General features: G+C 45.3%; 1 protein-coding gene across 1 annotated transcript in view; it reads right to left on the bottom strand.

Moving 5' to 3' along the window:
* ADAMTS6 (ADAM metallopeptidase with thrombospondin type 1 motif 6) overlaps window positions 1-24,383 on the bottom strand; it is a 2,910,080-nt gene that overhangs the window by 1,244,596 nt on the left and 1,641,101 nt on the right. Inside the window, exon 8 of the mRNA XM_044063364.1 lies at window positions 17,810-17,943. Within this exon, the coding sequence (XP_043919299.1) occupies window positions 17,810-17,943 (134 nt within the window). The remainder of the gene's footprint in view (window positions 1-17,809; window positions 17,944-24,383) is intronic.

The following is a 24,383-nucleotide window of genomic DNA, read 5'->3' as shown; positions in this document are numbered from 1 at the left end:
GACTGTCCGGGGAGGAGAAAAGATCCACCTGAGGTGTGCCCCAACGTTGAATGATGCTGTAGAAAACTGTCCTGTTCAGCTGCCACTCATGAAGATCCAGGGTTCGCCTGCTCAACTGGTCTGCCAAAACACTGAGCCTTCCTGGAAGGAACTGCACTAGGAGATGCAGGTTTAGGGATGCTGCCATGGACCAAAGATTCATGCTTTGTCTGCACAGGGGTAAGTGTGAGTCCCTCCGTGCTTGTTGATGTACCACATGACTGTGATATTGTCTGTTCTGACAAGTAAGGTCCCTGGAGAAAGAAGGTGCTTGAAGGCTAGTAAGGCTTGTTGAACTGCAATCAACTCTTAGATTTATGTGCAGGTGCATCTGGTGGGCGTTTCACCGTCCCTGTATGCATCTGCCATCCAGGTGTGCTCCCCAGGCATAGTCCGATGTGTCTGTAGTCAGAACTTGAGTGGCAGGAGGTGTCCGAAAGGGCATGCCCTTGTTTTGTAGACAGGCTGTTGCCCACCATAGGAACTCCGTCTGCAGAGATGGAAGCAGAGGGATCATCATATCCAGGTTCTGAGTGTGTTGACATCAAATGTTCTTGAGGTACCATTGCAATTTCCTCATATGCAGTCTTGCATATGGAATCATGAAAATACAATATGCCATGAATCCCAGAGCTTGCAGGTATTTCCTTGCAGGGAGCTGGGACAGGCTTGCCAAGTCCTTGAAGTAAACTGAAGGAGTTGTTAGTTCTCCTGGGTGAGATATATCATCTGGGCGGCTGTGTTCAGACTCGCTCCCAGAAATGCTATCTCCTTGGATGGTACCATTTTTTGATTTTTCCTCGTTGAGAGTGTAACCCAGGGAAGAGAGAAGAGTCTTTACGAATTCCAGATCCTTTAACAGCTGTTCCTGAGAACTTGCTTGAAACAGACAGTCGTCCAAGTGTGGGTAAATCTGAATTTTCTTCTGCCTGCAAAAAGCAATGACTGGGGCCAGTCATCTTCGTGAAGATTATGGGAGCAGTAGATAAGCCAAAGGGCAGTGCAGAGAATTGATAATGTTGCTTGCCCACTCTGAAACAAAGATAATGCCTGCAACTTTCCCTGATAGGGATATGCAGATAAGCCTCTTTGAGATCCAAGGTTACCAGCCGGGAATCCTTTTCTAGCACTGGTAGCAACTGATGCAGAGTGAGCATTTTGAACTTTGGAATTACTAGAAAGGAGTTCAGAATGGAAAGATCTAGGATAGGACGCCAGGTGCCTTCCTTTTTTGGAACTAGGAAAAGCCTGGAATAAAAGCCCTGGCCTACCTGCTGAACAGGAACTGATTCTATTGCTCCCAGATGAAACAAAGATAAAATTTGTTTTTCTACTTCTGCCCTTTGGTTTGGAGGAATGTCTGGGAATCCCTTGGGAGCTGGAAAGGTGCGGAAAGAAAACGTGTGCCCCAGGGACACCGTTCTGAGCACTCATTTGTCATCTGTAATAGAGGCCCAGACATCTGAAAAAAGGACCAACCTTCCCCCTAAAGGACTCTCCAGGCAAGCAAGAACAGGCAGAAGTTGTAAAAGGTCATTGAGAGTGCTATGATTGAGATGCAGGCTTGGAGCTTCCCGCCTTAGAAGTGGAAGCTTGCCACCACCTAGACCTTTGAAGGGAAGCTGTCTGTCCCCTAGAAGATCTGTAACCCCTAGTCCTGGAACGGTTCTGTCTGCTGGTATCAGGAAAGTTCCAACTCTTGGAAGGGAAATTCCTGCTAAAGTGAGGAGGCTGACCTTGCAGAAAATCTTTAACAGTTTGCATGGACTTGGCCTTATCCTCCATCTTATTAAGCACCTCCCCAGCTTTGCTGCCAAAAAGATTGTCTTTATGCAAAGGTACATCCAAAAGCTTAGCCTTGACAGTTTCTGGAAGAGGCTGTTCTCTGAGCCAAGCGTGCCTTCTAATAACAGATCCAGTAGCCGTAGCCCTACTGGAGGCCTCAAGGATGTCAAAACCACAACGCAAAGAATGCTTATTGACCAGAGTGGCTGAATTCAACAAATCCTGCATGTCTTTACTCTCTGCCAAAAGAGGTACATTTGCAATCTTAGACTTAATAGTCTCCAAGGTGTGCTGTTGGTACTTCAGCATATGAAAAAGACAATTGGTAGCCCTAATAGCTAAGGTGGCAGAGGTATAAACTTTCTTGCCCCACTTATCTAGGTTCCTAGAGTCTCTGTCCGATGGAACAGGATTCCTGGTAACAGTGGCCTTAACCCCTTTAGGGCCCTTTGAAATAACCTCTGGATCTGCCAATGGGTTCCTGAAAAGAAATAAATGAGAATCAGGGACCCTGTAGTACCTGTCAGGTTTCCTGGGAGCAAGGGGAACCGAATTTGGAGACAAGGAATTTTCCAGAAAAACATCATCAACAACTTCCAACACTGGGGGAATAGCAAGAGGCTTATGTTGAGATAAATCAAGAAACTCCCTAATCCGTTTCTTAGATTGTGGATAATCCTGGCTTTCCCATTTAAAATGTTCCCTGAAAGTATTTAAAGTGTCACCAAAAGAGAAATCCTCAGGAGGAGAAGCCGAAGGAATGGACTCCTCTGCATCTGAATCCTCAAAGGGAAAAAAAGTCTGAGAAAATTTCTCTTCATCAGCTGGAAGAAACAGATCCTGAACAAGACAAAACCTCAAAAGAAACCTCCCTACTCCTTTTAGGAGGGTGAGGCTGAGAACCCCTGATAAGAGTTAACAAATCATTAGCCATTTTAACCATCTGGGATTGAGGACAGCTAGAAAGAACTGGAGCCTGCCTTTTCACAGGCTTATGGATGGAGGACTTACCTGCAAGCCTGAAGGACTAGGGAGGCCTAGCAATTGCCGAAAAAGCAGCAGGAGTAGAAAAAAGAAGTTTGCTGTCAGATCGCAAAACGAAGGCCTCGGTCCCAGGAGTCAGCTTAGTGGTACTGGTTCCAGCAGAAGAGGCGACCAGCAACAGGTCGGAAGACAAACTGGAGGCCGAAGGCCTAAGGGACTCGGACTTAATCAAGGCCTGCGGTTGCACATCTGCAGACTGCAGGGACTGCAAAAGCGTCTCACTGGCTCCTGCTTGACTGACGACCAACTTAGCCTCTTCCGAGGACTTAGTTTTCTGAAGCCTGTCACGGTCCTTGTCCTTGCGCTTTTTCGGAATATCCGAAGCCTGAAGACGGGCAGACGCCATACCAACAAACTTGGGCCAAACTCCGAAATGCTTAGCCAAAATCATAGCCCGACGACAGATAGTATGTGGATTAAAGGAAGCACAAAGATTACAACTGGGAACGTCGTGATCAAGGCCTAAACAGATAATGCAATAGGAATGAAAATCATCTGCTTTCCACAGGTAAGGCAATTATAAACTTTCTCTGACATTCGTTAAGACAAGAAAAGAGGATCCCCAACAGGGTACTTAGCTGTAGTAGACTTCAACACTTTGTAGTCGGAATTCATCAAAGCTAAACTACCGACTGGCACTCGTGCATGAAAAGCTTCTGCTTTGGGCTCTACGGCAAGGAAGACTGAGGAAGTGACGTTGGCTGCCTCCTTTTGTATTGGATGCCCTAACATCATTTACAACCGACGGCAACTGAAGTCATTTTTACTTACCTTTGGTATTCTGGCCGACTGAGGGCTATCGGGAGTCGGATAACCCATCTGTTAGGACTGCAACAGTGAAACACGAACATCCACATTTTACCTCCCCTTTGACCTTTGGGATAAGGCCAAGTAGGGGTGGAAAAACAGACTCCGACAGCAGACAGTGTCTTTCCCTCCTGTTTACACCTGGTCAAAGTTTCCTTCACTTTTGGCCCAAAAAGGGATGAGCCATCAAAAGGGGCGTTTACGAATGAAGACTTAAAGGGCTCCACGAAGGAACACAAGCGCATCCAGGAATGTCTTCTGAGAGCGATTCCTACACCTGCTGCCCTACTCATTCCATCAGCTGCATATGATATGAGATGCATGGATGAGTTGACAAAAGAATTTAGGGTAGTAAGCTGGGCAGCAACTTTGTCAGATGCCCCTGCAGCTACAGCACCCTGAAGAGTATTTCCCAACTCCTTAAGGAGATCTCTTTGCAACCTAGTTAAATGGGTCAAATAGTTCAGTGAACAGAGTGTAAAAGTCACTGAACTAAACATGCGTTTCCCATATCTATCCATGATCCTAGCCTCTCTATTAAGAGGATGACTAGACGAGGAAGTCTCAGACATTTCCTTTTTGGTGGCTGCAGCCACCACCGTGGCATCAACAGGGATTTCTTTGGACAAAAAAGTTTTATCTGGAGGGGCTGATATAAACTTATTAGGCCTCCTAGGAACAGACTCCATGGATTCCAGTGACTCCCACGCCCTCCAAGAGACCAACTGCATGAGCTCATCAAAGGGCGGAGACACCCAAGAGGTGGAGGGTTGAGACCCGAAAGCCTTCAGGAGAACTGACTCATCCTCAGTAGGGCTTTTGGACTGCCAATCACCCTTCTGCTTACGGATCTCAAGTATCTCAGCAAAGGAGACATCCTCAGAGGGGGACCGCGGGGACACTTCTGACTCATCCAAGTCAGTGTCAGATGTCAAAGACTCCTGTGGGGAGCCCAAGTGTCTCCTCTTGCGCAACCTCTTCCTGGGAACCTCCTCAGTGGGAACTTCTAGGGTGGTCTCGGAAGAGCAGGGGGCACCCTGTGGGGCTACCTGAGGCTCTGGGTCACTATGCCTAGCCAGGACGATGTAAGCAGAAGCAGACACAGGTGCTTTGGGGGATGAGGAGGCAAGGCCTGAAGTCGAGGATGTTTTGGGGGACAAGGCTCTCCTCATGGCCTCGAAGGCACAATGGCTCTGATGTGAAGAAGTCGATGGACCTGAAGGAACTGCCAACTTCTCCCACACCAAGGCCGTGGGCTCCAAGCCGAAGGTTTGTGCCAAGCTCATCCGAGCCAAAGCCCCAAGAGGAAGATTTGGCACCGTCAAGTCGATCCGACTATCATCCCCAGATCCAACTGGAGAGTGTCGGCTCCTAGAGTCCCCGGTCGGTGCTGAGGATGTCAGAGTGGATGGAGCAGAGGACACTGGAGCAGGTCTCAGCTCCAAAGGCTCCAAGATCAGCAGGTCTGCTTCCTCTGGTTCCAAAGGTCCAGTACGGCTCGGAGGAGGAGTAGTCAAGTCAGGAGTAGTGGTCTTCGGCTCTGAAGCCACTTGGGTCAGAGCCGATAATTTAGCAAGGCTTGGTGCCTATAAAAGCTTCTGCATCAATCGATCCATATCCAAATCTGACAGGCTGACAGAAGACCTAGAAGAATGCACTGATGGTGCCGACTGAAGCAATGGAGATAGAGGCCTTTCGGATACCAGCTCCAAGGCTGGGGAACAGCTCTGAAAAGAAGAGACAGTCGGCTCCAAAGTCTGTGGAGCTGATGTCACAGAATCCTCCAACTTTTTAGATTTCTTAGACTGCTTAGATTCCTTAGAGTCCCCAGAAGATCTAGAGGACTTAGAAGACTTGCTGGCCACATCCTGGTCACTCAAAGCTCCTTGAAATGGATGCTTTAACAAGCCCCTGTCTACCAATTTCCTTTTCCTCTCTAATAACACTCTCGAGGAAAAAGAATGGCAAATTGCACAAGACTCCTTTAAGTGGACAGCTCCTAAGCAGTAAACACAAGTTAAATGTCCATCAGTAACAGACATTTTTTGAATGCAGTCTGGACAGTTTTTAAACCCAGATTTTGGGTGTTTATCTTTGTCATCCGCCATTATGCTACTAAGGAAAAACACACGGCAAATAATCAGTAATATCCTAGGCTCTAACAACAACACACATGCCACATGCAAGGAGCCTAATAAATATGCATACAAATATGGTAAGTTACTCAGCAAAAAACCTAGGCTCTAATAGAACACCACACAAAAGGAGCCTAAGAAAAAATGTCACACCAAATATAAGTAAACTACTAGGCTCTGAACTACACACAGAAGAAACGAGCCTGATAGGAAATGAAATTAACTACTAATCACTAACTAAAGCCAAAATACAAAAGGCCAACACTAGGAAAGCTAAATATATATATAAATATCTCTGCAAATATACTAAAACACAGCAGAAAAGAACTAGGCCAAAAACACACGAGGCCGATACATAAAATACTAGAATTCACACACGGGAAGGGGATCTTTTAAGAAACTACATAAAGCCAACTACCTAACTATCAACTATATAGAAAAATTTAGCAACAATTTTTAGAAATAACTGCTAATATGTTTTGAAAAATGTACTGGCCCAAGCTTGCACTGGAACCTCCGATCAGATGCCGTGGTAAATTAGATCTGAGGTAATTCACAGTGCATCATGGGATAGGGGCTTGGCCTCAAGCTACTGGAAGACCTCGAGCTGTGCATACGGCCGTACCTGAGCCGAACCCATCAGTAAAGAATGAACGGCGAGATTGAACAACTCCACATCAAGGTCCTCTAATTTAAACGGGCCTCGCCCTAACAGGAGCACACACGCACACAGAAGCACACACACACAGAAAATGAGAGACTAAAGAGGACTAGGTCCTCTAACTTAAACGGGCCTAGCCCTAACAAGCACACACACAGAAGCACACACACACAGAAAACGAGAGACTAAAGAGGACTAGGTCCTCTAACTCAAACGGGCCTAGCCCTGTTAGAAAAAAATGAAAGATAACAGAGGACTAGGTCCTCTAACTTAAACGGACCAAGCTGGATAAGCTAAGTCGGAGAAGGACCAGAAACTTCAGTAGCAGGCAAAGTACGAGACAAACAACACTGCAAGCACACAATCTTCTAATCTCTAAAAATTTAGAAAAGAAGACCCTAATACAAACGCGGACCTACAGAGAAAAACCTGTATCAAAAACTAGCAAAAAGCACTGCACACAATATATATGTATGAAGAAGTAAGGAAAAACAAGGTCTTAACACAAACACGGAACTATGTAATATCAAAGGTATTATAAATGAGCACACAGGATACCAAATGGAGAACAACAAGGGCCAACGGCCAACAAGTTCTCAGCAAATTAACTAATTAAATGGCAAAAAACACTTGTAAACACTATCTATAAGATAACTAACTTCTAATATTATAAGTAGCTAAAGAATCAGTAAAGTGAATAATAATGAAAAAAAGTTTTGAACTTAGCCACGGCCAAGCAAGAAGCACTACTGAACTCGTAGACGCAGCAAACGAGATCTGGGGATTGTACTAGTGCACTATGGGATACCTACCTAGCCACGAGCAAACTAAGAGACTTTGAGCTTTGTAATAGGCCAAGTTGGAGCTGAACCCATATGTAAGAATGAAGGCGACATAGGACTGCAGAACATCCATGCTTTGTGAGGGGAACTATCAAACAGCAATGAATTCATGACCTAAATAACCTCTCACAGTTAGATTTTTCAAAACTCCTGCATGACAAAAAAATTACTATTACTTGTTGACTCTTTTGAGTCAACAATAGCTGCGGTGGTGGTGCTGCGGTAGCGTTGTCGCCTCACAGTAAGACGTTGTGCTGTTCGATTCTCAGCTAAAGCGTCTTCTGTGTGGAGACATGCGTGAATGGGCGTACCTTCGTTGAAGGTTGTACGTCAGGCCTGGCAAGTCGGTACGTAAAAATCTACTGCCAATCATTAGCGGACCGGAGTTCCACTGCAGCGACCCCTAACCGGGAAAAGCCGAAAGATACAACAACTTGTTGACTCTTTTGAGCTGTGCACTTCAGAGGTCTACACAGCAGATACATTTTACTCATCAGATATGTACTATATTAGTATGCACACAGAAAGTCATAAACATTAGCAATCAAGCAATAAATGCAGATCCAAAAAAGCAGCAAATTTACCAGATCATCATTCTGAACTTTGAATAGTTATATGCATACAAATTAGTGTAAATACATTTCTGGACAAAGTACAGAAACATTCTACATGTCTCAGCTTATTTTGCCATCATGTCCAGTTTTTATCATCAGCATAACTACTACCATTAAAAATTTTAAAGCTCATAGGTAATGACCTGCAAATGACTACAAACCTGCTCTTACATTTGAACTATGCAGCACTCCTTGAGAGTGGAGAAATAAGAAGTTATGTACTCACCATAACGTTCCATCTGAGTAGGTAAACTTCATTTGTCAGCAACCTATGGGAATCGGATCCGACTTCGGATCCGAGCCAGCAGTTTTCAACAGCTTAGATCCAAGCTCCAAGCTCCTCCCCCTACCCATAATCCCCTGCCAACCCTGACTGACCTCAGATCGAGTTTGCCCAAAAGCAGATACTGCTTGAAGATAATTACTCTCAAATATAGAATAGGTAACACACCGTGTAAACCTGAGTATGAAAAAACATCCGAAGGTGAGGGGGCAGGAGGGAGGGACGGTTGCTGACAAATGAAGCTTACTTACTCAGATGGAACATTATGATGAGTACATAACTTCTTAATCTGAAGTAGTTAACTTCATTTGTGCAGCAACCTATGGGACAGAGTCCCCAGCTACCTGAACCTTGGGCGGCCTTCATGGAAGGATGTTCCGGAGTACTGCAGAGCCAAAGGATGCTCTCCCTCTGGAGATAATGTCCAATTTATAGTGATTGATAAAGGTATGAGATGAGGCCCAAGTGGCTGCCGAGCAAATATCATCCAAAGAGACTCTAGCTCTAAAGGCCGCAGAGGTAGACATAGATCGAGTAGAGTGGGCATGGACCCCCTGAGATGCGGGCCTGCCAGAACTTTCATATGCTAAAAGGATTCACTGTGAAATCCATCTAGACAGCGTGACTTTAGACAGAGATTTACCCAAGTTAAATTTAGCAAAGGAGACGAACAACTGGTCAGATTGCCTATGACCAGATGTCCTGTGGCTGTAGAAGCGAAGTTGTCTATGCACATCCAGTGAGTGTAACTTGTATTCCCCTTTGTTTTGGTAATTAGGAAAAAAGACTGGTAGGTTAATGGACTGATTAATATTCGACTCAGATGCAATCTTGGGAAGAAAAGAGGGACTGGTCTTGAGGTAAACTCTATCCTTGTGAAAAGTCAAGTATGGGGGTTTTACACAGAGGGCTTGTAGTTCAGAGACCCTTCGAGCCGAGGTGATAGCGACAAGAAAGGCCATTTTCCATGACAAGAATTTAATATCTACTGAAGCTGCAGGCTCAAATGGGGGAGCTGTCAAGGCCTGAAGCACCAACGTTAAATCCCAAGGAGGGACTACATCCTTCACTGGAGGTCTGAGCAGAAAGGTGCCCTTCAGAAAGGTCTTACACAATTTTGTGGTGATCAAAGGGCCCAGTTCATTTCCAACGAAAAACAAAGGGTAGGTTCCACTAGTGTATCCGAGGTGGAGGACTTCGGAAATGAGTGTAATAGTTCAGACGATATATTCCTCAGGATCCAGTTCTAGCAGAATAATCCACATAAATCCTCGTAGGGTCAAGTAATTTATTACACGCAAGACTAAACAAAGCAAAAAACAAAAAAACAAATGACATGAAACACTCCAACAAGCGTTTTTCGTTCGGTACACTGCCCGAACTTCTTCAGACAAACAGTAATTCTGTTAAGGTGTTCAATTTAAATACTTAAATCCACACACTTGATTGATTAATTAGTTAAACCAATACCCTAAGTAATTAGTATAATAGATAAATGAATAAACCAAAATGGGCTGAATCAACCTAGCTGGATAGTGAGACCTACTTAAAACAGCAGGGGACCTCCGGTAACCAACAATTAATTTCACATACAGTCACTTACAAACTAATTCAATACATAGTAAAAAATACATAGTAAAAAATGCATGATAAAGTACCTTATTCAATTTTAAAAACCTTGTTCCATTTAAAACTATCCTATTTAGACGTCAAAACATTAATACATTGAACCGTTAAAAACTTTTCGACATTCTAGTAAACACTACTTTTGTAATATAGGTGTGTATAAACGTGCAAAATAGTGGGTATCCACAATATACTCCCAACTAACCTGCTTTCCGCTGTCAAACTAGTGTAGTTATAAATCAAATAATATACTTAAAAGACTACTAAAATGTAGTGACAGTCCCCCTTTTCGTACACTTGTTGACGCACGTCAATCAATAACTTACCCTGCTGCCAAATTAGTTGACCTAATTCTCAAAAAATATGTGGAGAAGGAAACACAAATATTAAGGGATTCATGGTCTTTTCTTGAGAGTATACAGAAAGTAGTGTTCGATAGTTCCCTTAACTTCCTGACAGTGGATGTGTGTGACCTCTATTCTAGTATCCCCCAGGATTTGGGTATCCAGTGGGTTGTAGAATTTATAGGATCAAAGGGAGCTAGCAGCGACCAATGCAACCTGGTTGAACAACTCCTGGACATTATTCTGAAGAACAACTATGTTTCCTTTGAGGACAAGTTGTTCTTACAGAAAATAGGTGTAGCTATGGGGTCCCCAGTGGGCGCAAGCTTTGCAAACCTAGTTATGGCCCACTGGGAGACATTTTGTGTGTTGAACAGTGCCTGGAAACAATACATTTATATGTATAAAAGATACCTGGACGACATCTTCATCCTATTTAAAGGGGATGAGGCATTAGCTAAAGAACTTGTTGAATTTCTTAACTCTACAACAGGGTTTCTTAGGTTTACTATGAATTTTCAAGTAAACAAGATTAGTTTCTTGGAAATCGTCCTTAGTAAACACCAAGGGCACTATACATCTAAAATTCACAGGAAAAGCACATTTTCTAATACATACCTACACTTTTCAAGTTCCCACCCTACACATCAGAAGAAATCAGTGGTAAAAGGCCAACTGGTTAGGGTGGCCAGGATGACGACACTTGAGGAAGACTTTGTTAATGAATGTGAGGAACTGTACCAAATGTTTCAACACCGGGGATACCCAAGTTCATTCCTAGAAGGAATTTTTAAGGAGGTTATTTTAAAGAGGGAACATGGGATTTACAAACCAATATTGGGGCCACAGAACTTAGGTTCACCCCCTGTGGAATTATACGTGAATGGAAATGATACTCAAAGCATTGAGGTCTCTAATAATTCAGGGGGTATGACTGTTGGGACTGTGGGGAGGAACAAGAACTTTATGGTTTCATTTGTTTTCACCTATTGCCCAGAAGCCTTTGAAATTTCGAAGGTCCTTAGTAAATATTGGTTTTGCCTATCTTTGGACAATGAACCAACACAAATCTTTGAACTAGGACCTATTATTACATTTAGGAGGGGTACTAATATGAAACAACTTCTCGAAAGGAAACCAATGAGACAAAAGGTTAAGGGGGGCACCAGAAAGTGCGGGGCATGTAGACACTGTGCCTACATCAACACTGCTGACTCATTCACAATAGGTATGGATACCTTTGTGATTTGGAAAAAGTTCAACTGTAACAGTAGGCGAGTTGTTTATTTGGCACAGTGTAAACAGTGCCCCGCATTTTATGTGGGTAAAACAGATAGACGTTTGAAGGACAGGGTGTATGAACATTGTTACGCAATCAGTACAAACAAAGTTGACAATGCCCTGGCAAAGCACTGTAACAGGAATGAAGGCCACTCATTTGACTTTATGGCCATTGACCAGGTACAGACCGATAATCATAATTTAGTTAATGACAATCTGTTTAGGCTCCAAATGGAAAAGAAGGAACTTAGTTGGCAGTTACGTTTGGTAGCACACAAAACCCCTGGCCTCAACGAGGCTTGTTCGATTATGTGTTTACTAAAACTGAACAGTTTATTTAGATAAAATCATAACTTTTGTACAAACTTTTTGTCTAGGTATTAGCAATACGAGATGGGGACTCATGTGTAGAATACGTAACTGACTTCTCCCCTATGAAACTTTTTTATGTTGAATTTTACATTGAAATTCATGGTTTTCAGGTAAATAAGTATAATATGTCTCAGTGTAGGGAGTTGACCATTTTCTTGACCTCACCGCTGTCACTATATTTTAGTAGTCTTTTAAGTATATTATTTGATTTATAACTACACTAGTTTGACAGCGGAAAGCAGGTTAGTTGGGAGTATATTGTGGATACCCACTATTTTGCACGTTTATACACACCTATATTACAAAAGTAGTGTTTACTAGAATGTCGAAAAGTTTTTAACGGTTCAATGTATTAATGTTTTGACGTCTAAATAGGATAGTTTTAAATGGAACAAGGTTTTTAAAATTGAATAAGGTACTTTATCATGCATTTTTTACTATGTATTTTTTACTATGTATTGAATTAGTTTGTAAGTGACTGTATGTGTAATTAATTGTTGGTTACCGGAGGTCCCCTGCTGTTTTAAGTAGGTCTCACTATCCAGCTAGGTTGATTCAGCCCATTTTGGTTTATTCATTTATCTATTATACTAATTACTTAGGGTATTGGTTTAACTAATTAATCAATCAAGTGTGTGGATTTAAGTATTTAAATTGAACACCTTAACAGAATTACTGTTTGTCTGAAGAAGTTCGGGCAGTGTACCGAACGAAAAACACTTGTTGGAGTGTTTCATGTCATTTGTTTTTTGTTTTTTGCTTTGCTTAGTCTTGCGTGTAATAAATTACTTGACCCTACGAGGATTTATGTGGATTATTCTGCTAGAACTGGATCCTGAGGAATATATCGTCTGAACTATTATACTCATTTCCGAAGTCCTCCACCTCGGATACACTAGTGGAACCTACCCTTTGTTTTTAGTTATTTTTGCTTCGTATTCAGTCGTTTGGGGCCCAGTTAATTTCCCACGTGATAATGAGAGATAGCTGCTAGTTGAACCTTGACTGTGGAGGAGCTAGCCCCCTGATGAAACAGCCCTGACAGGAAGTCTAATACAGCGGGCAAAGGAGCTGTGAAAGGATCCAAATTTCGACGTTCCGCCCAAATGGAGAAACGCTTCCATTTGCTACTATAGATCTTTCTAGTAGAAGGCTTGTGCGCTGCTACTGGGATAGCTTTAACAGGGGAAGAGATACCGGGAGTCCTAGCTACGAGTGGAACTGGAGCAGCCAAGCTGTGAGCTTGAGATTGTCCAGGTTCGGGACTGGGAGATCTAGGGGGTGGGATATCAGATCCGGAAGGGGATCCAGAATCCAAGGAGGATTCACCAGATGAGACCAAAGGTAAGGGAACCAGGCTTGACGAGGCCAGAATGGGGCAATGAGGATTATCCTGCTCCCCAACCGACTGGCTTTCTGCAGAAACTTTAGCATCAGAGGAAGAGGAGGGTAAGCATAAAGTAGACCGGGAGGCCAAGCATGCACCAGAGCATCTCTCGGACATTCCCCGGGGGGGGGGGGGATGAGAGCGAAGTAGTCATAACTTTTTGTGTTCGAGGGAGAGGCAAAGAGATCGCAACAGGGTTGACCCCATTCGGTGAAAATCCGATTCGCTACCTCGAGATTCAGAGACCACTCATATGGTAACAGGATGGTGCGACTTAGTCTGTCCGCTAGGATGTTGGACCGCCCCGGAATGTGCATTGCTATGAGAAAACGGTTGGTGGAGATCGCCCATTCCCACACCCTCATGGCCTCTCGACAGAGTGGGTAAGACCTGGTTCCTCCTTGTTTGTTGATGTACCAGACAACAGACATGTCGTCCGTCTGAATCGCAATCATTCCTACAGGAAGAAGGTCCTGAAGTGCTTGCAACGCCAACAGCACTGCCCTCATCTTTAGGACACTGATATGCAATGAAGTCTCCGTGAGGTCCCACGTGCCTTGGACTGTCCTGCCAGAACAATGCCCCCCCCCCACCCGAGGCGGGAGGCGTCCGTGGTCACCATGGCTAGGGGAGGGGCCATAGAAAAGGGGCGTCCTACCTGGAGGTCTGGAGATTGGAGCCACCATAAGAGGGCCCTCTTGCAAGCCCTGCTGAGGGGAATGGGATGGCTGAGAGGATATTGAAGAAAGGACCACTGGACTTGGAGGGCCCATTGTAAGACCCTCATGTTCAAACGCGCCATGGGCAATAGACTGACTGCCGCCGCCATTGAACCTAAAGCCCTCAGGACCAATTCTGCTGGAGGAGCTGGGGATTGTATAATGGCCCGCACATGTAGCCTCAGGATTCGTAGCCGGTCCGTGGTCAAAAAGGCTAGGAGCTTGTTTGTGTTTAATCTGGCCCCTATGAACTCTATGGTCTGAGACGGGGCAAGAGACGATTTCTCTATGTTGATAGTGATCCCCAGCCGGGGAGCTAGACGAAGAAAGTAGTTTCTGGCTGCGCAGAGTAGATGCCTTGTCGGGGTGGTCAGGAGCCAGTCGTCCAGGTATGGGAAAACCTGAATTTCCTGGAGCCTCAAGTGGGCCGCTATCACCGCTAACACTTTGGTGAACACCATGGGGGCTGTGGTGAGACCAAAGGGGAGGACCCTGAATTGGTAATGACTGGCTCCTAGCGGGAAGCGGAGGAACCTTCTGGATCGCCTGTCCATCAGAATGTGGTAGTGTGCATCCTTGAGGTCTATAGAGCACATCCAGTCATTCTTCCGTAAGAGGGGGAGAATGGATTGAAGGGTGACCATGTGGAATTTCTCTTTGTTTACTGACAGGTTCAGGGCGGAGAGGTCGAGGAGTGGTCTTAAGTCCCCCGTCTTTTTTGGCACCAAGAAGAACCTGGAGTAAAAACCCGACCCGCACTGGTCTGGGGGGACGTGTTGGACGGCTCTTTTTTCCAGCAACTGTTGGATTAACATTGCTGCGGCCTCCCTCTGATCGGGTTGGACATCGGCGAGGTATCTGGGGCTGCGTGGGTAAAGAGAGAAGGGGATCTGATATTCTCTGGATATGATGCGAAGCACCCAGCGGTCTGTCGTGATGGACTCCCAAGCTGCTAGGTGCTTCGAGAAATGCCCCCCGACTGCCTCCAGAGTGGAGTCAGGCAACCCCTCAGGGGTGTTGCGTGGGTTCATCCGACAAAATGTTCTCTGGATTCAAAGTTCCTCGGGCCCCCTCTGCCTCTAGGGCGGCATCCACCCTGCCCTCCTCTGCCGCAGAAGGGCTGGGAGTCCGGAGAGGGACGGGACTGTTGCGACTTCCAGAACCACATCTTCTTCTGTCCCTTTTGGTTCTTGGAGAAGGACCTCTGGGGAGCAGAGAAGCGGACTCCGACGGCAGACATCTTCCCATCCTTCCCACTCTGGACCAAAGTATCGCGAACGGTTTTGCCAAAAAGGGCATAACCATCGAAAGGGGCATTAGTGAAAGACGCCTTGAAGGGTTCCGTAAAATCACAGTGATGGAGCCAGGCCTGGCGCCTCATGACGAGGCCCGCTCCGCTGGCTCTAGCGGCTCCTTCCGTGGCATGGGACAGCAGCCGCATAGAGGTGTTTGATATAGATCGGAGAGTGGCCATCTGGGTGGAGTGCAACTGTTTGTCCTCCGCCGACATGGACTCGGGGGGGGCGACACAGCGTAGTCTTTGATAAGGTCCTGCTGCAGTCGAAGCACATGTGCCATGTAGTTCAGCGACTTCACAGAGAAGGTAGCCGAACTAAAAACCCGCTTCCCTAAACGGTCCATCGACCGAGACTCCTTACTCGGGGGTGGACCGAGGAACTCTCCTGAGCTAGTTCCCTCTTGGTGGCCGCCACCACCAACATGGCATCTACAGGGGGACCCTTACTCCAATGGGACTTGTCGGAGGGGGGGGGCTAAGAATTTTATCTGGGCGCTTGGGGACTGGCTCCACAGTGTCCGGCTCCTTCCATGCCCTGGTAGTAATCAAATCTACCAGGGGGTCGGCCGGAGGGGACACCCAAGAGGTAGACGGGCCTGCTTCAAACGCCTCCAGGAACACGGATTTGTCTGAGCTAGGCTTTGGGGCAGACCACCCCGCCCCTTATCCTGAGCATCTCCATAATGTCACCAAAAGAGACATCTTCAGGGGGTGATCTTGGGGAGCCTTCCCCTTCCTCCAAATCCGTGTCCTCAGTCAAGGACTCGGGGGAGTCCAGGTGCCTCCTCTTGCACTTTCGCTTGTGAGGAACCTCCTCGGGGGGGCTGTCCGAGGAGGTCTCACCAGCAACGTCTTGTTCCAAAGGAACGGCCTGGGATGTCAAAGCAGGCTGTCCCTGGGGCCGGGTAATGGAAGTCGGGCCCAACAGAGAAGGAGTGCAGGGTGGAGCCGTGGCAAGGGCCGGGAGCCTGGAATCTCTCGACAGAGCCCTCTCCACCATGTCGAACGCTGAGGGAGAGCTGCTCTCTCTAGGATCCGAAAGCAGACCCTCACTCGGATCCGACGGACGGATCGGGGCCGGTGCCGAAGTGATCGGATCCGAGGGACCAGCATGCTCCGACTTGGACGGAGCCGAAGGCATACTGATACCCCCGGATCCGAAGCTCAGCCCTCGGCTTCGAGAGCTCGGATCCGACGAAAATGGACCCGACAGATTCGAGGGAAGTGTCGGTGCCGAAGTACCCAAGACTATCGGCGCCGACACCCCCCCCCCCCCGGCTCCAAGGCTGCCCGGCTCCGAAGACTCCGAGCCCGGGAAGCGGGACGGAGAAGGAGCTATCGGGGCAAAGAAGGGGGTCGAACTCCCCCCCGGAGGAGGGAGAGACAGGAGCACTCCCATCTGCAGTTGGGCCTGGAGGAATCTTCTCATCATCCGGTCCAAATCTGCATCCGTGAGGCTTCGGGTCGATCTCGATGAGGCCACCGAGGCGGGACGGGAGTGCCGCCTCGAAGACCTCGAAGGAGATCGGGTCTCCTCCTTCTCAGGACCCGGTGAAAAGCAAGGAGACCGGATCCAAGAAGGAGGAGACCCAGAAGTCCTGGAGGGAGAAGACCGCTTAGCCGGGGGGGTGCCAAAGCGGAGGCCTCAGCCTGCCGCTTGTGGTGTTTCTCCCTCCTTTTCTCATTCCTAGCCTCCCTCTCCTCCCGGCCTAAGGCAGGAGGTTGAGTCCCGGCCGGGGGGAGGGAAGCAGGAGTGGCAGCCGCCGCAGCGGGAGCCACGGAAGGACTGGAGGTAGAAGCCGAATCCGGGGGCAGAAGACCCGCCAGAATCAGCTTAGACCTCCGGTCCTTAAGTGCACTGGGGTTGAACGCCGCACAAATGGAACAACCAGAAGAGAGGTGCTCAACCCCAAGGCACAGCACGCACCGAGTGTGGCCATCCGCCGGGGGCAGCTTATGGCCACACTCGGTGCACTTAGAAAAAAATACACTTTGGGGCCTCAGACATTTTAATTAAAGAAGGACAGCCACACACGTTAGGCCCCAAACATGCACACACAACCCTAACGGAACCACGAGGGAAGGGGGAGGTTAATTACAAAAAATATAAAGTTAAGCTAGGGAGGATTTTAGTCAAAAAGGGACCTGAAAGCACTCACAACCAAGTAGGGTAGAAAAGAGAAAGAAAAAGTTAAATTTTTCTCACAAAAAACCTCTAAACGCCTGGAACTCAAGATCGAGCTGCTGTTGGTTAAACCGCCGCAAACTAGATCTGAGGTCAGTCAGGGTTGGCAGGGGATTATGGGTAGGGGGGAGGAGCTTGGAGCTCGGATCTAAGCTGTTGAAACTGCTGGCTCGGATCCGATTCCCATAGGTTGCTGCACAAATAAAGTTAACTACTTCAGATTGTTTAGGATACTGTCAACAGCAAAAAGCAACAGCGGCTTAGGACAGACAGATTATAGACCTCTGGTCTCCTAAATGAGGCATTTGTTAGCCTTGTGATCTGGGTTGAATTATATTTACTGTCCAACATTTGCATGCATTGCTATGCATTTAAAATTTTTTATAACCTTGCATTCTCCATTGATGCAAATGTCCAGTGAGTCAGCATTACAACGAGTTCCATCGATTACAGCAGGGGCTCGCTCTGTGTAAAAATTATACCCCTCTGCCAAGCAGTTTAATGCACATGGCTTTACTCCACCTAAGAAAACAGAATATAGAGAAAAAAGTGAGCAGACATTCAAAACCATAAATTATGATTTTCAACTGAATTATAATGTGCCGCACATACTTTTTGAACTACCGACAACTGCAGATAATCCCCAAAATTTCTATACTGTTTATAAATTGAAATATCCTGTTTATCAGTATTAATAGTTCATGTCCAAGAGAAATATATCTCTTACAGCTCCCAGTAATTATCTGAAAATATCCATGTACATTACTACCTTCATCAAATAAAACTTAAGGTGTGTAAGGTTTATATTTCAAACCAAATTTAGACCAGTCCAAAGTGCTAAGTACTACAAAACTTTGGCAACTCTGGTGCACTCAGTGATCTGTATCTTTTTCTACAACGTTTAGACATCTCCATGTAAACTCCTTGGCTATATCAGAGGGGGAAAGTTATGGAACTCCTGCAAGAATATGTGCCCCAGTCATTTTAATGGGGTGAGGAAGGGTGCCCACCTGTAAAAATGGCTCATTTGACTTGATCACTGACACAGACAATAGACGTTGCTGCGATTGGAATTAGAGATTAATTGTGGGATTACTTTGATAGTGCTTGAGGACGGATTTGGTACTGCAGCAACATCCCTGAAGGAAACTGGGAGATCTTCCTAAAGGGCCTCATAATTATGGGGGAGGGCTTCTCATCCTGGAAGGATGACGTACACACAGCTGCATGTACAGTACTGCCAGTCTTTAGACCTTTGTACACCAATGGATCAGGATGGGCACTGGAGTCCACACAGAAATATTATAAAACACTTGGCTTATAATAATGTAGTACCACATTTTAATGCATGTGGAGAGATATCTTATCTAGTGGGAAATGGTTAAATGATCAAAACTCCGACAATCACAACGGTAATAAAGGTTTTAGACAAAGACTGTAATTTTAACTTTCTCCTTCTGTGCACCACTAAAGGTTCACAGACAGTGGGGATCTTTGAGGCTGCTACAACAATTATCTTAACAGAAGGTATACATTGAACAGAAATGTGTTGTGGGTAGTCAGGGACTGAAAATGATCTGAGATTGTAGTAAAAGAAGTGGTAGCTGTCGGCATACATTATTTTAATATACTGTATTTTAATGTTCAGTAATTCACAATATTATCATTACTGCACGGATTACTGGTTAACTTCTAAACATATACGAATAAAAAAGGCTAAGATGAACACAGCTAAAGAAATACGTTCATGAGGTCTGACAACAAACACAGCTCCGTATAAGCAAAATACTATAATTATTTTCGTAATAGATATGTTGCGTTCTGTTTACTGATGCACATAAACAAGTTACTGTGAGTGTTTAATCAAGAACTGTCATCCTTTTACATTTTCATAGCATTTCATTTGCCCAAGACCATAAACTTTGTCACTCTGACAACTGCTGCATATGAACACATCACATCTTGTGTATGTATATGATTTCCAGATGCTTCCAAGAGGGTTCTGTTGTCGGTTGGAATAGAAAAACCTTACTCAGAATAATTTCAAAAGCTAAACCTTGAATGCAGCTTTCAAGGTCATTTTTCTCCAGGAGGGTGAGCTCCTAATGCAACCCTTGAGCTTATATATTCCCATGGCGCAGAAGAAAAAGATAAAGTAGCCTTGAGAGCCATGTCTAAGGATTAGCTTTCAAGGTAAAGCTGAAATTTCATATTTTAAGAACGCACAATACAATATTTTAATGAATTCTTCTTGCTGCATTAATGACAAAAGGTATACATGAATATCCAGAGAAGACCAAAGCATCGAACGACATGTTTTGTCAAACATGCCATTCATTGAGCCATTCTGAATAAGACTGCATTACGGTAGGAATAAGGAAATTTGCCCTTTCCCCACTGTAATGCGATCTCGGAGCTGATATATATAATTAGCAGGGGTTGGGGGGTGCCGCCCCCCCACATGAGGAGGTTTCAATTAACGGCATTTACAAAGTAATGCCGTTCAATGCTTTTACCATATGATGAATGACCACAGACCCATAACAGAAGCTTATAAAATCCCAAAATAAGACACACTGCAACTATACTCTGGAGCAACTTTTCTTGAGATCTGTTGCAAAGGATTCACAGATGAAGCCTTAGCTGGTGAAGAAATGAACAAACTATGCTGTAATCTAGTGTAGATGGGACAGAACATATCAGCAAATTTACAGTGAAAAATATGTCAAGTGCCTCTGGCTTACCAAGCTTGCAGATGATTGCAAGCTAGGAGCAATCATAAAAACCCCAAGATACTAACAACTTACAGGAAGGCCTAACACATAAAAATGACTGGTGCCAAAGCCATGGCTTACAACTCAGTGCCATGAAATGTATAATAGCACCTTTTGAAAAGTCGGCCACACAGGAAAACTACCTCATTGATAAAAAGCACCTCTAAAAGTAGACACAGTAGTCAGGAATTTGGGGACTCATGTAGACAGTAACCTGGCTTTCGACCAACATGTGTCTAAGGTTGTAAGAAAATCATTTTATATCACCTAAGTTATAAGTAAGGTCATAGCATCTAGGTTCAGGGAAGGCACTGCACCATTGTACTCAGCCATCATTACACACAACATTGATATAACACCCCTTTCTGTATGTACCTGACCAGGCACATACAACAACTGGAACGTCCACAGATGTTCCTCAAAAAATACATAATGCAAGGCATAAATGGAATGTCGTGTGCAGACTACCTTAAAGCCCTATCTCTAAACTCTGTTTCCTACAGACTGCTGAGAAGCAATTTATGCCCTGCATACAAGGCATCCCTGGATCCTGGTCTTTTGGACCTCTTGCATAACCGCAAAATGAACAGCATCAGAACTACTAGATCTAATGATTTAAACTTTTCTTGTGACTTAAATAGGTCATGTCGGAGGAAAGTACAGTTTTGTACCTACCATAAATGTAGATGTTCGAGTGCTAATACAGCTGCAGTCATAACAGGGTTCTCCTGCCGTCAGGCGGGTCCTCGGTCGGCCGAATTCCAAAGTCTAGGTCCGGTGTCGGTTGTCGTCGCTTCTTCCCTGACGTCAGTGCAACAGGGGTATAAAGGAACCAGCCGACGCCATTTTCTTCAGTTTTTCTTGCCCCAGATGTCAGGTGCCCCCAGAAGGAAGGCAATACATAAATTTGTGTAATAAAGCAATGCAATATAATCAAAATACAGTATTTGCAAGCAAATACACCATAAATGAATACCCCAATCAGGTTGTATGAGGAGGTGTTAGCCAATAGGCCTGTCCCAAGAGGGGAAGGAGGGAGGGAAACCTGGACTGCAGCTATATTAGCACTCGAACATCTACATTTTTGGTAGGTACAAAACTGTACTATGTTCATCGTGCATACAGCTGCAGTCATAACAGATGGGTAGAATCCCAAAGCTGAGAAAGGGGTGGTAGGCACTAGGTGGAACTAGGAGGAGCCAGGATGCCCTGCAAGACTGCAGTGGCAAAGCCTGCTCTAGTTTTGGAGTATAATGGTAGGTGGTAGTGCTTGGAGAAGGTATGCACAGAACTCCAAGTGGCTGCTTCCAAAATATCTTTGGTAGGAACTCCTCTGAGGACAGCTGCAGAGGTAGCTGTGGCCCTTGTGGAGTGAGATCTGATGCCTGTAGGTACAGTTTTGCCATGAAAAGAATAGCAAAAACGTATGCAGTGGGCTATCCATTTTGAGATTGTCTGTTTGGAAATTGGCTTTCCTTGAGCTCCTACAGCATAGGACACAAAGAGATGTTCTGATTTTCTGAAAGGCTTTGTTCTGTCCAAATAATAACGCAGTTGTCTGTGGATGTCCAAGGAATGTAGTAATCTCTCCCCTTTGTTTTGAGGATTAGGATAAAAGGTAGGTAAGTGTATGGCCTGATTCAAAGCTACCCTGGATACCACTTTAGGCATAAAGGATGGGTTGGTTCGTAAGGAAACTCTGTCCTGATGGAAGATGATAAAAGGCTGCACAGCCATGAGAGCTTGTAGTTCTCAAACTCTACAAGCTGAGGTAATAGCCAGAAGGAAAGCTGTTTTCCAGGACAAATATTGCAGATCTGATGAGGCAGCCGGATCAAAGGGAGGCAAGGTCAGTTTTTCCAGAATGAAATTGAGATCCCAAGCAGATATTGGTTGCTTCCTTGGGGGTCTTAGATTCCTAGCCCCAGTGAGGAACTGTCTTAAGAGAGGGTGAGAGAATAAAGGTGGATCAGTGTTGTATTCTGCAGAAATGGCTGAGGCATGGATTTTGATTGAGGAGAATGAAAGCCCACTGCTTAGCAACTCAGCTAGATACTGTAGTATTTGAGGTAAATTCTGTTTTCTAGGATCCTGGCCCTTTTTCTCATTCCAAACACAAAACCGTTTCCATTTTGCGGAGTAAGCTTTTCTAGTTGACGGCCTTTTGGCCTCTAAAATGACATCCTGCACCTCCTTGGAGAGTAGGGTCTGTTGTGATGCTAAGGAATCTTCCATGCGGCTAGATTGAGTGTTTTTAGCTGGCTGTGAAGAGTTTTGAAGCTGTGCTGAGTCAGGAGAAGAGGCATTAGAGGCAGGGTCCATGCTGGGGAATGCGTCAGGCTCCTCAGGAGTGGGTACCAGTGTTGTCTTGGCCAGTCTGGAGCAATGAGAATCATCTTTGGTCTGTCTGCTCTGGTTTTCAATAGTACTTTGGGCAGCAGAGGAAGAGGTGGGAAGGCATAAACTGTCATTGATGTCCAACTGAAAGAGAGAGCGTCCACTCTCCAGGCCTTTGGATGGAAAATCCTTGAGCAGAATTTTGTCAATTGGTGATTTTTGTGGAAGGCAAAGAGATCTATGTCTGGCCTTCCCCATGCTTGGATTATTTCTGTAAAAACTTTTGGATGCAACTTCCATTCGTGTGGATCTGTCATATTTCTGCTTAGGTTGTCTGCCAGCGTGTTTTCCTTGCCTGGCAGGTACTGTGCTTGTAGTTCGATTTGTATGTCCATGGCCCTGTTCCAAAGTGACATGGCCAGTCTGCATATGGGGTATGAATGCGTTCCTCCCTGCTTGTTTATGTACCACATAACTGTGGTGTTGTCCGTTCTTATCAATAGTTGACCTGGTTGCAGAAGGTCTTTGAAAGCTATAATAGCATTTATTACTGCTAGCATTTCCTTTTGATTGATGTGAAGGTGCTTTTCTTTTTGGGACTATTTGCCTTGAATGCACCGATCTGTCATGTGCGCCCCCCAGGCGTAGTCCGAGGCGTCTGTTGTGATGACTTGATTTGCTTTAGGCTTGCTGAATGGAAGACCTGTGTTTGTTTGGCATGCTTGAGCCCACCACAGAAATTCCTTTTGTAGACATGGAATTAGTGGTATTATTGTTTCGAAACTGTGGCTGTGTTGAGACCATAGGTTTTTCAGGTACCACTGAAGTTTCCTCATATGCAGCTTTGCACATGGGATTAGTAAGATGCAAGATGCCATGAATCCCAGAGCCTGTAGGATTTTCCTTGCAGTCAGCCTGGTGCAATTTGCTAGTGCTCTGAAGTATTGAGTTAGTTGCCCCTGCTTCTCTGGCGTGAGGTAGGCCATCTGGGTGTTTGTGTCCAAGTTGGCACCCAGGAAAATTATCTTCCGAGAGGGTATTAGCCTTGATTTCTTTTTGTTGACTGTGTATCCCAGAGAGTTCAACAACATTATTACATAAGCCAGATGTTTCAGAAGAATGTGCTTGCTGTCCGCTTGGATCAGGCAGTCGTCCAAATAGGGGTATATTTGTATCCCTTGAAGTCTGCAGTAGGCAATTACTGATGCCAGGCATTTCGTGAATACTCTGGGCAGAGTAGATAAGCCAAAGGGCAATGCAGAGAATTGATAATAGGTTGAACCTGCAAGAAATCTGAGGTATCTTCTGCAATTTTGTCTGATTGGGACATGCAGGTATGCCTCCTTGAGGTCCAATGTTACCAGCCAAGACTCCTTGCCCAGCATGGGAAGAAGCTGCTGTAGAGTGAGCATCTTGAATTTTGGTACGAGTAGAAATGTGTTTAGGATGGATAGGTCCAAAATAGGTCTCCAATCTTTTCCCTTCCTTGGTACCAGGAATAGTCTGGAATAAAAACCTTGACCTTGTTCGTGCGTAGGTACCTCTTGAATCGCTTTCATGTTTATGAGAACTGTAATTTGCTTTTGTGCCTCTGCCCTTTGATTGTGTGGCAGGATTGGCATGCCTCTCATTTTTGGAAGGGTGTGAAAATGGAATCTGTACCCTCTGTTTATAATGTCCAGGATCCATTTGTCTTTTTTGACAATATGCCAGTTTTTTGAAAATAATGCCAGTTTTCCTCCTAAGGGGGCTGCCATTTGAGTCTTGCTTGGCATGCAAAGGGGAAAGTCATTGGGTTTGCTTTCTGAATGATTGCGAGTTATCCTCACCACCTCTTTGTGTAGGAGCTTG

The sequence above is a fragment of the Protopterus annectens genome, chromosome 2.part1, assembly GCF_019279795.1.
Source record: "Protopterus annectens isolate FY-2018-M chromosome 2.part1, PAN1.0, whole genome shotgun sequence".
NCBI classification, from domain to species: Eukaryota; Metazoa; Chordata; order Ceratodontiformes; family Protopteridae; genus Protopterus; species Protopterus annectens.
This window is presented reverse-complemented; position numbering and strand designations above follow the sequence as displayed.